Genomic DNA, 16,886 nt, shown 5'->3' with positions numbered 1-16,886 from the left:
CCACACCCCAACAAAACTTTCCCCGCCCTCCCAACCCCACTCCCACCTCACCACAAACAGAGTCGAAGAGACCATTGTCCAAGTCCGGCCCGTGAAGGCAAGTTTATGGAAAGTCACAAAAGTGGACGTCCAGCCACCACGCAACCCCCGCTCCCCCCCATCCCCCCAGGCCCCCAAACCTGCAATTTCAAGAAAGCGATGTCGATCTCCCCCCGGAATTCTTCTTAAGCGGTCAGTGCCACTTCACCAGTCACTGTTTCTCTAGCCACACCTCTCACTGCACTATCCATTTCAGCCCGGATAGTAGGCGAGTCAGGTCTCGCCGAAGAAGCAGAATGTCGGCGGCCAGGGACTGATTGCCAGCCATCTCTGGTGGTCCGTCTACGGCGAGGGGTAGGGGCGTCCTTGTCGGTCGCAGTGATGCCCAGTACCGCACAGGTGTCCTGAAGGGAGCGCAGCTGATGTAATGTACCGTTCCAGCGGAAGATGAGACGGAACGGGTATTGAGTACCATGCTCTCGTAGGAAGTCAGTCGCAATTTTAAAGGACTTGCGTTTCTGTAGTGTGACCACCGAAAGATCTTGGAAGAGGGTCACACGGTGGCCCCTGAACTCCAGAGAAGGTTTGGTTCGAGCCACCTGCAGGATTCTTTCTTTCAGGGGGTAATCCGGCAGGTAGGCCAAGAGGTCGGGAGGGGGCGCCGGTGATCTACGTCGCAGGCCCACCCTATGCGCTCTATCAATCCTGACAAGGAAGTCGGTTGGCTCATCCAAAATGTCTCTGAATAGGTCCTGCAGATAACCCGCCGCGTTCTCCCCTTCCTCTCCGAGAGGAACACCCCGGACCCGGATGTTGTTTCCTCCGGGAACGGTTCTCAAGGTCCTCCACGTGTGATTGAAGATCGATTTGTTGGTCTCGAAGCCTGATCACCTCCTGCTGAAGCTGCGTGAGTTCTTCATCTCGAGCATGTCCAGCCTCCTCCACGGAGGTCACCCTCTCCCCCAGGCCGTCAACCTCCCTCCGTACCTCACGCACCTCTCCCGCCACCTCCTGTTTTAGTGCCTGGAAGTCCTCTCGGAGGGAGCTGAAGAGCGATTCTAGTGACCGGCGGCTCCCCTCCACTCGCCCCTTGGGAGCTGCTCGACTGTCCCGGGGAGTGCTGCCCTCTATCTTGCCGTGCAGTGCCTCTGTTCAGCATGTCCGGCAGGGTGCGATCACCTTTCTTATTCCCTTTGTTACCGGCCATCTTGAGCAATGGATGGCCTTCCCCAGGCTCCCCCAAGGATGTCTGCGTCCGCTGCACCACCAAGCCGCCAGCCGGCCGACCTGTCTAGGTGTCCTGGGTCCCCTGCGTGCTTATGCCGTCGCCCGCTGACTAGACGCTCCCGATCCGAATGTTCCCCGGGAGTCCGGCCCCGCACGACGGTCCCGGTCCAACAATGGGCAGCGGGGGTAAGGAGGTTCACCCGGAGCAAGGCACCACCCCTCCGGCACCCCGAGCCGTCTCCGTACACCACCAACCACCTCAAGGGCCACACCAATGTCGTTCACCCCTACTCGGACCGGCCAGGAGCAGGACCTCGCGTTTCGTGGGCAATAGTGTCCGTGGCCCAAGGTCGTGGCACAGCAATAGGTCCGGCTAGTCACCCGGTAAGTCGTGCCCACAGGCCTGCAGTCCCTTCCAGGCAATGTTGATGGGGGTCGGGTAGATTCGCCTCTCCCCTGCCACCAGGCCCTGCTCTATGCTGGCAGCACAGGGCTCGCAGGCCGCGGCGTCGTGCAGTGTCCCCCGCTGGTAGGCCACTCAGCCCTCCGCCGCCCAGCTAAGCTCCTCTCTCCGCCTCACCAGGGGTATCGGGGCAGGGGGATTGGGTCCCGAACCCCTCCTGGGGCTGCTCACCGCCTCCGACGGGCCAGCGTGTCTTCAGGCTCCACCGGCCACTTAGGCGCTCCTGGACCTGCCGCCCTCCCGCTGTCGTCCCCTGCGGGACAAGGTCCACCGCTGAGACGGCCTCCGTTCCGGGCCCCCCGGACCTCCAGGTCGGATCCAGTCGTCGGCGCCTGCAGCAGCACCCCTGGTCACCGTAGGATTGGCGCCGACTTGCCACACGGCGGCCCCCTTCTGACTCGTCCCGGGCCTAGCGTGGGGAAAGCCGGGGCCTCGCGTGAGTCAACTGCGTCGACGGCAGTCAGGGACGCAGCCAGCCCCAAGCGGACCTACCCCTCCAGGCACGAGTGTTCTTCTTTTGCCAGGCCGTCGAGGGGGGAACTGCTTCCGCACCTTCCACTCGTCCAGTCAGGCCGGGGACTTATCTCAGCGCCACTCGGGACTTTCTTTGCGGCCGCGACTCGGCCCCGCTCTGTCTCCAGGCCTGGCCGCGCTCGCAGCTCTGGTCTCCCTCGATTCCGGGTGTCTACCAGCCGGGTCCCGCAGTGGCAGTAGCCGGACCCGGCCGAGGCTTCACTCCGCTCCGGACGGGTTTCGTGTCCTCAGCGCGGCTCCCCAGGCTCAGTCCGCTCCGCAAGGCAGGCCTGACTCCACTTTCGGCCGGAGTCCTAGCCCACGCCGTCCCCGGCGCGGCATCCAGAGCTAGCTGAACACGCCCTCCAGCTCTTCAACGTGTCTCGGGACGAGACCCTTAAGTCCCCCACCCCTTCCGCCGCCGTTAGATAGCAGTGGGGGGCGGAGATCAGCGCTATTATAGCCGTTTAGGGGCCCGGGCTCGGAGGAGATCGCAGTAGGTGCGACCACTCACTCCGCCATCTTGGCCACGCCCCCTTAATCGAGGTTTTAATGGAATGAACCAATTGGTTATTGTTTTAATATAGGCTATCACGATGTGTGCAGTTTCTAATTTCTTATACCTTGGTAATTGACGTATCCTCCGGTGTACACTTTTTCTTAGATCTAGATCACTCCCATGGTTGTCTGCCCCATATTGGTCGCTACTGGGCTTAATATTTTTTATGTATTGACTAGATCCCCTTACATTAAATTACGGATTATATTGATTATTGAATTGTATCCACTCATTGGATGTGGTTGCCGCCAGCCCCTCTTAGCTGTAAATTGGCCGCATGTAGTATCGAGTGGCCGCAGTTTACAATATCATGAGAAACCAATGCCATTACATTGCAGCATAATATGGGCATGTCATTCCTTTGGTTACTTGACTGTTCCAACATGGCTGGTTAAGACAGATACGCGATTGGCCCATCCGGGTCACATGATCGCGTTTCATGTCTCTTGACTGTTCCAACATGGCCGCTCCAGACGGGCGTGTGATTGGTTAATCCTGGACCATGTGATGCCGCTCTAGTTACTTCCTGGTTTCGGAAACTTTTGATTCTGAGGGCGATTTTCACCCGAGGACGCGGATCGCATTGACGACCCGTCCACAGCTATTCCACGCGCAATGGATCCTATCCTCCTTATCTCCCTTGTATTCCTTGAGACCGATAATAATGGAATAATGGAATATTAGTTACGCTAATTTCTTTCCAGCAACATCTCTATCTGTGGGGGCTGTCTTGCTGTCTATTCGGTAAGCTGCTCTACTTAATACTATCGCTAGCGATTGACCACTAAATTTTGCCCTACCATTCTAATCACCAATTCCTTATGATTTAGGCATTCTCTAATACTCAGGCTATCGGCCTTCATGCCAACCCTGAAGGTACATTTAATCCCTGTGTTGTTCATCCTTTGATGTGTTTATGCAAGGTGACTGGCACTGTAGAATTCCTGCACTTTGATAGTGATATTCACGGTATGGAACTTCTTTTATGGCTCCTCTAAAAACATCTCCCGTATGCCACGCATCACTTTCCGTCACGTACACTGTACTCGATAATGGGTATTCACATGGTATAATTCACGTCGCTAAGGTATTTTTTGCACCAATGGTCCTTTGACCAAATGTTTTTATCTCATGGTTGATTAATGATTACGAACCTTCTGCCACAAGTGTATGGCTCTGCTCGGTCCTTAATGTGTAATAACTGGTGCAACAAACCATTTTTATACTCTGTGTGTGATCATCTTCCTCTGAAGAAATGCCCTAATCTATGTATTTTGTTTTGTCTCTCTCTCCCTTACATTCCCTTGTCTCGTTGTATTACTATATGTTGTGGCAATTGTAGCTCATGGTACGGGCTGAAAAAGTTAACTGTGACTTTTTATAAAAATAGAAGGCATATATCTAATGTCCTGAAGATGAACCTTTAACAAGTCATAGGTTCGAAACGTCGTCGACCGTGTCACACTATATGTGTATGAATTGTATTATTTGATGCCAGCAATAGTGTGCAATTAATATTGTCTGACTCTGAATTGTACTACACAGACTGTTTGAGTTGCCTTGTTTGTCCCTTCCTTAAGTGTGTCAGTTGGACATCGGCTGGTGTCCTGCTGTTATCACATTAGAACCTTCTTTGAAATTTTTTATCAGAAAATAAATCTGTCCGGCTGGACAAAGAATATAGTGTCTATTTAGTCTATATTTATCCCTCAACAATCCTTTTTGTCTAGGGACCACTGTTCTTAATCAGACCAGCAAGGTCTGATGGGCTGCTCCTTTGCAGGGGAGCAAGGGCCAGTCTGGAGCAACCAGATCAGTGGAGTAGATTCAAGGTTTCGTCGTCACAGAGGCCACCAGCCAACGGGCAAGTGACCGGACAGACGCGTCGAGCAGGAAAATGCAAAAGGGCCTCACGCAGCACTCGAAGAGTATGGAGGGATGATCTTTGGTGCAGATGATGCTCGGGGCTGGGGCTTCTCAATCCCCAATGCACAACCTCGAGGGTGCCTCAGAAGGTGCACGGAAAGCAATTCGCTAGCTTTCCAAGATGGCCGGTCCCACGTCTCATGTCGCCTCCACGGGTCTCAGCTTTGCTGCGGCTGTGGATCGGGCTGAAGGAAGTCTGGATGTCCGGGTCTTTTCAGGCTCTGTGTTCGGGCTCCGGTGGGATCGACGACAAAGCTATCCGTAGATCGCTTGATGGTGCCTTCTTGTGCAGGGTGGTCACTCCTTGACCACAAGGGAGATTCTTCAGTCTTCTATCTTCAAGTAGAACGTCGAAGGTCCAGAGTTTCGTTTCAAGTTTCAGTCAGGATTAATCTAAAGTCTTGGGACTCAGCTCCTACCTATATACCAAATCTAGGGGCTGGATTACCTGCTAGGTCCCTCGTATGATTGGGAATAGGGAAGGGGGTGGTTACACCCCTTTCCCTTTGTCCAGTTTCGCACCAGAGCTGGGGCTGGAGTGCCCCAGCACCGGTTTGAACTGGACTATGCATGGGACACCTTGTGTACCCCAGGCAGTGTCTCAATTCATTCAGCCCTCCCTGCCCCAATACACTAGAGCCTGTCTGGGGTGGTGCTAGCACCTCCCAAGACAGGAAACCTATTGTCCAAGCCTCCCTCGCTGGAAGGACTATCAGCAGCAGGAGGTCAGACTTGTGTCTGTGGTAGCAGCATCCATTTTGTGATGCTGAGGCTCTGGTTAACTTTAACAGAGATTAGTAGGAACAACATGTCTTCTCCCTCTAGAAGGGTGGAATGATGCCCCCGTCGCCAGAACTGGCGAGGGGGTAGTATTCCAAAGCGTATGACACCTTACACGACATGTTTTGATAAAGACAAACCAGAGTTAGCATTTAACCGCGAGGTTCATAATGCACTTAAGAGTATATGGTATGGCTATATCCTAGAACAGCTATAAGGACATGGTTCCGAAAGCTGCAGACAGGCTCAGCTCATGCTAGAGCCTCATCTTACATAAAACCAAGCACTCTGCCTCCAGGATTGTTAAGGCCTGCCATAGGATTGATTTATAGGTGTATATGTGTCTAGATATAAGGTTAGATATAGGAATACTATATCTAAGCAAGGGATGATTACACGACCTTGCCCCAGCTGAGTGATTATTAGCAGTTGTGTCAGTTTGGATGGCCAGCCAGGGGTAGCAAAAGATATGCTGCAGCCCCTGGTAGGCCTTGGATGCACCTATGCCCTGGGTACCTATAGTACTCTGTACAGGGGCTCATAAGGTGACCCAATTCCCAATTGGTAATGTACCTAGAGTACATGGTATTGAATTTAGAGAGAGCACATCTGGGCTGTGGGTCTGATTAGCAGGCCCACAGCCACATTAAATCGAAAACCAGTGAAGCAAAAAGTGGGGTGACCATAGGAAAGCAGACCCTACTCTCCTACACTCCCCATGAACAGCGCTGCCACAGATGACGAGATGGTATGCAGAGCAGGAAAAAGGAATATTTGAAGTTGAAGTATTTAGTGAGACCTTCCGATACAAGGATACTGCTCAAGAATTATCACCAAAAATTGTGAGGAAGATATAGAAGAAAAATTGCAGTCCGGGGCGCATATCAGTGAAAAAGTGAGGTAAAACAATGCAGGGGAGAAAAACAAAATGGCGGCAGCAAATCCCTAAAGAGTCACTTGAAGAGAAACAGACTAATTTTCAGTATGTAGTCATCAGGAAAGGCAGCCTCACATAGCGTTGGTATTTCGCTTCAGGAATACACCAAAGCAATAGCGAAAACAGCACCTGGAGCGCCGAAATCGGGAACTTGATGCTCGGTGCGGCGCGGAGCTCCGTTGTTGGCGGCCATCTTGGGTTGCGGTGTGCACGACTCCTCCGCGTCTGTCATTTCTTGAGTAGTAAAAGCATCTAATTTGGCAGAAGTTGGCACTAGTGCCACTGCACCTCCTGCACAGTTGATCGCTCTGAGGAAGCAGGAGCTAGCAGCAGTCCATCGTTTACCACAACAGTTAGTCATGTGACACTTGTGAAAGACCACTCGCAATTTCAACTCTTCTGACCCTACAGCCAGGTATTGGGTATGTCAGATTCCAGGCTAAAATATATACTGTGATATACAGTTCTGTATGCCTTAGCTATTTCTGACTTACTAGGCATATTATTAACTTAAGTAAAATAGTTTGACATTTAGTTGTCAGTTCCTTCGTACTTTTATAGTAGACCACTGATTATTTGGGGATTCACAAGCATCTCCTTGAGTATATTTTTATTGCCCAGGTTCCCCAATGCAAAGCTCATGACATCAACAATGATATGATTGACGACCCCAATGAAATGAAACGTAAATACAGTTTTTAAAATTTGTGTGATACATGTGAAAATTCAGCCTTTATCCTCTGTGCAAAATCTGCAAAGTCCACTAGTTGCTGACGCTCGTACAGAATGACAATGGTATTTAATGTCTTTGACAATATATAGTAATTCAGAGTGCATCTTTACCGGCCTTTGATATTCTTATCACTGCAAGGACATATAGTGCCGGCATTAGTCCTGCAGGCTTCAGTGAATTTGAAACTTTTGCTTTCAACATAATCTGAGGACATTTATATGCTGAGTGGATGTTTTTAAGTCTGATGTTTATGATGCTGTCAAGGATGTCATGAGCTTTGCTTTGTAGCATCATAGGTGTGTAGCTGTTCATAACAGGTGCATTTCCGTGATTTCCAGGTCATAGGTCATATCCATAATGTCCATTCAACATACGTTTTTAAGGAATTATTTTAAATTTGATGGGGATATTTTGGCCTTTGCGTATAGAAACAACATCCAGTTAAAATGTTTTTGTGTATTTGCTTATTTATTTATTTATATATTTGGTCTTATATTTTTCTTTCGGTCCCTTGAAAATAGGCAGCGAGTGTGTCCACAGGAAATCACACCACAAGACTGGGAAAAGATACACGAACGTGTGCGGAAGGTGTCGGTATGCAGTAGCTTCAAACAAATCCAGTATAATATAATAAATATGACTTACCTCTCACCCAGACGGCTTCAGGCCATTGATGGTTCCAGGGATCCTCAGTGCCATAGACGTCGTAGCGCGCAGGCGGACTTTCCGCATATGGTGTGGACAAGCTCAACTATCCAGATGTACTGGACCGCGGTCCTAGAGGACCTAACCAGGATAACAGGGTGGACAAATGCACTGGACCCGCGCGCCTGTCTCTTGGGCTTGATTCCACGAGATCCTAAACACAAGACAAGTAGGCAGTTTCTGGTTCTGGGCCTCGTTATAGCCAAGAGGCGTATCGCGATCCATTTGTTAACCCAACAGGGGCCGCTACTGGCAAAATGGATGGCAGATCTGAGGGAGTGGGCACGGGCAGAAGAAGGGCATATGCGTAACACCAGGAGAGATAACAAACTACCCGAGGTGCTGATGGCGTGGGGGGTGATGATTCAAGAAATAGCGGGACGGACCTCACAATCCACACAAGAAAGCTCAGAGCCGATGCCTTCCATAGGGCGGACGACCCCAGGTCACAGGGGAGAGACACAAGGACCCCCAGCATAACCGATAAGATGCATAGACCTCAAGTTATCCAGACCCGGCAGGGGGAGGAGGGAGGTGGTTTGTGGGAGGAGTTTAGGGGGGTAGTTTAACAACAGTTCAGTTATACTGACATTCATAAAAAGGAAGAGAACAGTGAGGACGGAGTATCCTCTACAGACACGACCTTAGGCCTACCTGATGATATGTATCATTGTTAAAGCTCTCACCACTTCAGCTAAGGTGGATGTGATGTATGGCTGTTTTTGTACATGATCTGCTGATTTGGAGGAAAACCTAATATAAAAATTCATTTAAAAAAAATAAAAAAAATCGGTATGAGATATTTTGGCCCCTGGCTAAAGTCATGACAAACTGCACACAGCTTCAGCTATGTTCAGTGAGTGCCTTCATCGCCACATCATGTCCCTTTAGCTCCAGAGCACTGTCAATAGTGTTTTTTATATGATTTAGGCTCTGCTGAAAGTCTGCAGTGCATAGGTTCAGCCTTGCTTTACTCCCCATGTCTACAGAAGATGCTGTAATCTGGTTACAGAATGTGGCCTTGTCCATTCCCTGCACCTCATCCTCCTGCTGCCAGAGCCCACCTCAAAAGACCTGTCTCTGCACTCCGCACCAGGCTCTGTGTGCTGGATGTGAAATTCTTCCACTTCATGTGGGTAGTCCCTGTGGCTCGCAACTACATGTCCTCGAATGTCCATAGGTCTTGTTTAGCTTGCTCTGGGTTTCAGCTTTGACTTTTAGCCGCACTCTGTATGCATTCCCCATAGGCCAGAACCTGCTGTGTATGACATCAGCTATGCCCTGTTCCATGTCCTCCGAACCCACTATGGTTGATCTTTGACAGTGCCTAAATAGTTCTGGACAGAGGATGTTAACTTTATTCAAGGACTGCACCCAATGGTCATGACTCTAGAACACTCTGTGTTTACTAACAGTGTAGCCCAAATTCAAGTGAACCACAATTGAAGTGAAATCTGGGCACTTATTTGACAAACAACACACACTGGTTCCACCAGTAAATCCCTTTTAGAAACTTTCAGTATTTTTTAATCAGCCTTAATTTTTCCTTGTACCCTACCCAGCCAAAGTTATGGAAAAAGACATGAATACATAGCACCTTCTTCCATCTCAACACACACCAGCTCCGTGACAAGTCGCAATTGGGTTTCCGGCCAAACCACAGCACTGAGACTGGCCACATTGCTGCAACTGATGACATCATGATGATCCTAGAGAACATGTAGACAGAGCAGCCCTCATCCTACTTAACCTCTCTGCCACCTTTGGCACAGTCTCCCACCCTAATCAGAAGACTACACGAGACAGACATACAAGGACCCTCCCTCATCTGGACCATTTCCTTCCTCACTGGAAGAACACAAAGAATCAACCCGCCACGCTACACAACGAAGGCCAAGAAACTCATCTGTGGAGTACTCCAAGGATCATCCCTCACCCAACACTATTTAACTTCTACATGACACCACTGGCGGACCTCAGATCTTTCAACATCAACATACTCTCCTATTCAGACGATACACACCTGATACTCTTCCTGTCAAACAAGGCCACCACCAAGAAAAATAACTTTGCTACATTCATGACAGCTGACAACTCTTTAAAGCACTCACTTGTTTCAAATTTGCTGGAAAGTGGTGCCGAGTGAGAAGCACATCCCAAGAACTGCAACACCAGCGTGTGAGGGAAAGGTCACTTTAATAAAGCAGGAGCACCTCACAATGTTTACATAATATCCTGGCCATCGCCTTACAGAATAACATTGTACCACACTAAAATGTTTATATCATCACTAGATTTTTTTATATCATGAATAATACACTCCTCCTCCCCACAAGGAACACCCTGAACATTTCAAATTCCACATTCCCAACAGTTCTCAGATTGTCTTCAAAACTCCTGCTGTTCACTGAAAAACTCAATCTGATGCATACCTGAACTCCTAACAACTGTAGCACCTCAACCCTTCCTCCTACCCTGGTGACCACTGTGTTGCATTAGCCAAAATGGTGGACAACCCCTCTGTCCCCAGTGACAGTTAACCCCTTACCCCGCCCGCCCCTGAACCTTCAGCCAATAAGGTTCGTGGACGGCACCATCATGCCCGAAACGGCAAGAGGGCGAGGCTCTTGTCACTTGCCCTCAAACTCCCATTGTTGGCTTAAGCACACATGTAAACATAGGTGTAGATAAAGCAAGCAACATAAAACCAACTACAGCTCACTTTTCCTTCTGAACCCTTGGAGGAAAAGAAATATTTTAAACTCACTCACCCACTGTTGATTATTCCACAACCTTTGAAGCTCCTCGTGCAGTCTAGGATTCCACGCAATGTACGGCTGCACCCAATGCACCTGCTACTGCAGAAGGCTACCGCTTACAGAAGAGTTGTCAGTGTGCAACTCTACCGCTCTTAAGCCATGGGACTGTCAGTACGATTTCTTGCTCGAATTCCGCCCGTAATGTTTTTTTTAGTTCATCCCCGTTAAATTCAGAACTATTGCTCAATGTTCGTCTTCTGTGATGAGGTACCCCAGCTCTGCTGAGGCACTACGTCTAAAGAAGTAAATGTAAATGTAGTGGTACTTGTATAGCGCACGAATCAACATGAGGCATCTCGGCGCTTGTACGAATTCCGCTGTGGAACCCTTCTTGGCCTTTCCCTGTGAAGTGCTCACTCCTGGGCACCCCCAAGGTGAAGCCAGGCATCCTAGCGTTGTTGGGGCCGTTGTGGAGATTAAGCAAGCTATTGCCCAGAGTTGTAGAGTGAGACCCATGATTAGAATAGGCACCGAGGCGAGAATGATCAGGTCATTGGAATTTTTGAGCCCAAGACCCGCCGAGGCGGGATTTGAACCATGGTCCCTGGCCAGACCTCTGCATCAGGGTCTGCCGCTCTAACCATTGAGCCACACTTCTCCACTAACAAGTAACAATTGTGTCACTGTCCAGTGCCACCTAGTGAAATAACCAGCAGTATATATGCCAAATACTATGTCACAGTCGGGTCCACCGGAATTAGGCAGATTTTTGGCTGCCGTATATTCTGCATAATTATGGATTTGTGGGAATTTTTCAACATAATTCGTCATCTGCTGTACAATCTACAGATTTTAACAACAGAAATGTTTCCAACTCAAACGGAACAAACATTAATAAAATCACGGTGATATGTTTGCCCTGCAGTGGAAGGCCCTATGTTACGGTTGGCTGGTCATCTTTCAGATGCTTATGACTGCATTTGGATGTTAAACTGGTAATGAGGTGAGACCTCTGCCCAGACAGTGATAACATGCATTGGCATTGCCAATAGGTCTCGACTTTTGGACCTTATAAGTGCTTAGCCATGCAACAGTTGATGTTGTTGCACAAAGGATATCGTGCTGCATAACTAAATACTTATAAGGTCTATGCCAATGCTTGTTTTTTGTAGGCGTCAAAGTTTTATGGTGCAGGAGAAATTTTGTCAGCGGCTTAGTTGTGTATTTAGAAGCTTTTTATTGCATACAGATTTTCACAATGATATGATATTGTGAAGCAATGTGTGCAATCAAAAGCTTCTAAATACACAACTAAGTTCCTACAGAATTCGTCTTGCACCACAAAACTTTGACGACTGCAAATAAATGAATGAAAAAATCAGAAAACGACTGTCTTGGAAAAAAAAACCAGGAACATTAACACCCAGCTCCAGAATTACTTATACCCACGAGTTGGAGTTGACCCAACCCCTAGGGAGTGTCACTGCGTTTTCCACTGAAAATGGATAAACAAATCACAACTGAAAAAAAAGTAGGCATACCAGCATTTTGGGCAAGAGAGTGACTTCTGAGACTCCGCTGAGGGATACAGAACACATCTTCTGTGTCACCTCCCTAGGGTTTCAAAGTGGACTAAGCCCTTGTTCTCCATATTTTGTAGCCAACAGAAAAAAGCACAAATCTTCACTCAAAAGTGGGTATGCAAATTTCATTGTGGAGGTCGCACACTTTTTATGATCAGCCATGCTCAAAACAAAAAACACAGTTTAGTTTTTTGCTGTCTTTTCTCTTCCACTTTCAACATAAGGAGACATTCAAGGGGTTCATCTCTGTTTATAATTCTCTGGTATCCTCAGAGAGAGTGGTGAAAATGTGGATGTATTGGAACCACTAACAACAGTGTACGGTCCTGAGAGTGGCCTGGTGCAAAAAGGACTTGGGCGTGATTCGACTATCGTCTATGAGTGGCTTGCAGTACTACACCTCTGTGAAAGACTCGTCAAGCACTTGTGCTTGATTCAAGAGTTACATCTAGTAACAGCTTGCATTGGGCAGAAAGCATTGGCAAAGCCAATACGTTTGACTTGTATCTGCTAGTGTGTGCAAACACAGAAATGCGCAAAAGTGCCTTTGCATATTACATTCAGACATTGTTGGCTTTGCCAACACTTGTTGTTTTGTGTTGAAACACCCTCTCAAACCTAGTGTCATGCCTGTCTTACAACTTACTCTTAATCCTTTCACCACTTTCCCACCTGCTTCAGTTTTTTCTTTTACTGTTTTTTTGCACTTCGCCATCTTTCTTTATGCTTTATTTTTCCTTCCTCCATCCTACTTGAGGTGGCATAAAAATTCGGAAAACAAATAGTACGCCCTAAATTCTTTTTTCTCACAATTTGCTCGCCTCCTATTGTGTTTGAATCTGCACAAACATCCTGTTCGAATTTTTGGGAAATTCCAACTTCCAGACCTGGGAGTTGATGCTGGGTTGGAATTTATTGGCACTTTATCTAAGATTTTGTCTGATTTCAGTGTGTTCTCTTGTTCATGTATATGATCATTTGTATTCTCATAGTCTGCATTCTCATTCATGGTTTTTTAATGATTTAATATAGGGCTTCTTGTATTCAAAAGAACCAAAAACAAACGAAGTACCACTGAAAGTGGCGGTAATGCTAATAAGTCTAATGAAGAACAAAGCTTGACGCAAGGTAAGAAAGGAAAGATTTTCATTTCTGATTAAGAACGCCATTATACCACTTCACGTCTGTTCACCACATAAACGAACCCAGCCTCCCTTTGACCAGGAGTTCTATCGCTAAAATAGAAAATGCCTCCATCCTTTCTTGAGTAGTAAAAGCATCTAATCTGCCAGCAGTGGGCCCTAGTGCCACTGCATCTCCTGCACAGTTGATAGTTCTGCCACAGGGAGTGGAGAATTATTCCAGCACCGGGCAAAGACTGCCTTTTTTGGAGAAAAATTCTTATTATTCGAGAAAATTTGTTTTGTGTATTCAACAAATTTAGATGAAACAAATTATATGTACAAGAGTAAACGTGCCTACAATGGTTTTGAGATGGTACAATGTCTGTACGTAGGATGATTACAAAACATGAAAATTAACAAAAAATTTAAATTAAAAGACCCAATGCATTTCGGGTTTAATAACTCTTCATCAGGGGAACATCAATATGTTTGTCAATCAAGAATACAGTCTTCTGTGGCCTCCTGCCGGAACAGTACAAATAAACAACAAGATGTCAATACCAGTATGGAATAGTTATGTACATAAAATCAAATATCTGTATCTGCATCAACTGTGCTTGTGAATGTGCAACCTAATGAAACAAACTCCCATCATGCACGGACGGCCAATGGTGTGTCGACAATAAATGTGATCTCCGTGTTATAGAGTAACGTGAAGTTTGTGGTGCTTAACTGCTGCAGAGCGCTAGTGCGTGAAATGTCAATGCTCGCACTGTAACCAATAGTTGATCTTCGGACACGTGTGCTAAGTGAAGGCGTCTCTATGACAGAAACACCGTGCGTAAATCTCAAGCCCATGGTGGATAAGTTAATACTGAGGAAAACAGGATAACGGTCTTACCAAAATATAACTTGAACCAATGCCCGAATCTTTGAAAATCAAAATAGCCAACTCTGGGGCATATTTACAAGGACTTTATCTCTGCTTTTTTGGCTTTTTAAGCCAAAAAAGCAGAGATAAAACTATCGCCCTATTTACAAGAGGGTGCAAACATGCATAATCGCATGTTAGCACCCTTTTTCCCAAAGCCCCCCTATGCATCTCTAATGAGATGCAAAATGGGCGTACCCCGGATGGACTACCTTGCAAATACGCTGATGTTCACATTGCGATATTTACAAGGCACCCCACAGGATTTTAGCATACGTTCGATTTAGGCGAAAACTGCAGTTTTCGCAAAAATCTAACGTCGGCTAAAATCCAGCCTTACCTATGTTTGACATAGGGGGTGGATCATGCTGATGCGACCACTGGGTCGTATCAGCAAGGTTATCGCTGTTTTGCAGGGAACATCGCTGGAAAACCAGCGATATTCCCTGAAATGTATCGCTAAGCACGGCCAGCGATAATTATCGCTGGCCGTCGATATGCCCCTCTGTTCGTTACACAAATCGTGAAACTCGCTACTATAAGAACGCCCAGTATAAAGTCAAAAAAACCCTGCCTTACCTAAATACTGTGACTCCAGTGTCAGTCTAGCTCTGTATAGTAAACGGTGCTTAGTTATTCCTCAGTGATCAAGCAAACTAGCTCTATATCTAAACTAAAAGCAGCACAGCTTCCGCAACTCACCAGTATGCAACGTGTACGTCGTCCTACAACCACATGACCCTGTCCTGGCGTCAGTGCTCGACAACGTTCGATTCTGTTTAAATACCCAGCCCAACCCACTCGTGTAAGGGGTATGTCTCATTCAAACAAAGTATAACATTATTGAAAACCCCGCAAAGAGTAAATTAATACGAAAGTGCAACAATACTTTAAACAAGGCAGAAATTCCAATTACGGTAACTTCACGATGAATCTAAAATGTGTAACCAACCATTGCAGTGTGATGATGAATGCCTTTTCCAAACGACTGCTAACTATATAAAAACGGTGACAAATGTTCAAACGGCGCAGCTACTCTCTAGTGAATGAATAACGTTTGCGATGACAGCATCACAATGGTATGAACCAAAAGTGTAATATGACTGTTAAAAGCTAGGAAGAATGTCAGTGATATGACAGTGGGTGCGGACACAGATGCACAATAATAGAACAATAATAGAACAGAGCTTGGTCCATATTACATGAAGCACACCATTTCATAATGATTACTTAAACCTTTCGGTATTAGATCCCAAGAAATTGGATCAAGAACATTTCCCTACGAGCCAGTGAAGTGTGTGAATCTAAGCCTGCTGGAGTGGTGATTTTTTCTAATATGGTGAATCTGAGTTGTGGAATGGTGTGAAATGTGTCAATCCAGTGTGCGGCTAAACATGAATTGCTATTTCTGGTGCGGATCATACTTTTATGTTCAACTATTCTGGTTTTTATTTTCCGTAATGTTCTTCCCACATATGTTAATCCGAGGGACATTGAATGGCGTATATGACTCCATCAGTATTGCAATCAGACAAATGCTTTAAACTGATCTTTTTCCCAGTATGAGGATGAGGGAAAGTGTTGCCAGTAATCACATACCACATTGTCCACAGTTCCAACATTTGCTCATGCCCCCGCACGCCCGCTGCCCCGTTGCGGGCGCTGTCCCCAAAAACTCCCCCACACTCCCAGAACGCGCGTGAGCAAAAAGGGGTCCGCCCAAAAACACTAGAGTGCTTTTTAAGATGAAGCAGGAGCTAGCAGCAGTCCATCATTTACCACAACAGTTAGTCTTGTGACACGTGTGAAACACAACTTGCAATCCAGGGATTGGGTATGTTAGATTCCTGGCACAAATATTGTTATGGAAAAATTCATGAATACATAGCGCCTTCTTCCATCTCAACACACACCAGCTCCATAACAAGTCGCAATTAGGTTTCCAGCCAAAGGACAGCACTGAGACTGGCCACATTGCAGCAACTGATGACATTGAGATGATCCGCGAGACCATGTAGACAGAGCAGCCCTCATCCTACTTAACCTCTCTGCCACCTTTGGCACAATCTCCCACCCCACCCTAATCAGAAGGCTACACGATACAGACATACAAGGATCCACCCTCATCTGGACCAGTTCCTTCCTCACTGGAAGAACACAAAGAATCAACCCGCCACCCTACACAACGAAGGCCAAGAAACTCATCTGTGGGGAACTCCAAGGATCATCCCTCACCCAACACTATTTAACTTCTACATGACACCACTGGCGGACCTCAGATCTTTCAACATCAACATACTCTCCTATTCAGATGATACACACCTGATACTTTTGCTGTCAAACAAAGCCTCTACCACGAAAAACAACTAAGCTACATGCATGACAGCTTTAACCTCATGGACAAAAACAAACTGCCTCAGACTCAACATGGACAAAACTGAAGTGGTGATGTTCAGAAAGAAAACATCCTCCTGGAACTCCACCTGGTAGCCTACTAAACCCGGGCCCTCACCCACCCCCACCACCAAACAAGAAATCTGGGAATCATTCTAGTTTGACAGGACAGCCCAAGTTAACACAGTGACCTCCACCTCTTTCCAGATCCTC

The 16,886-nt window shown here is 47.1% G+C and overlaps 1 protein-coding gene across 1 annotated transcript in view; it reads left to right on the top strand.

Moving 5' to 3' along the window:
• CD58 (CD58 molecule) overlaps positions 1-16,886 on the top strand; it is a 336,400-nt gene that overhangs the window by 231,814 nt on the left and 87,700 nt on the right. Inside the window, exon 6 of the mRNA XM_086935648.1 lies at positions 13,257-13,352. Coding sequence (XP_086791774.1) covers positions 13,257-13,352 — 96 coding nt within the window. The remainder of the gene's footprint in view (positions 1-13,256; positions 13,353-16,886) is intronic.

Source organism: Lissotriton vulgaris, chromosome 8, assembly GCF_964263255.1.
Source record: "Lissotriton vulgaris chromosome 8, aLisVul1.2, whole genome shotgun sequence".
Taxonomy (NCBI): Eukaryota; Metazoa; Chordata; class Amphibia; order Caudata; family Salamandridae; genus Lissotriton; species Lissotriton vulgaris.
This window is presented reverse-complemented; position numbering and strand designations above follow the sequence as displayed.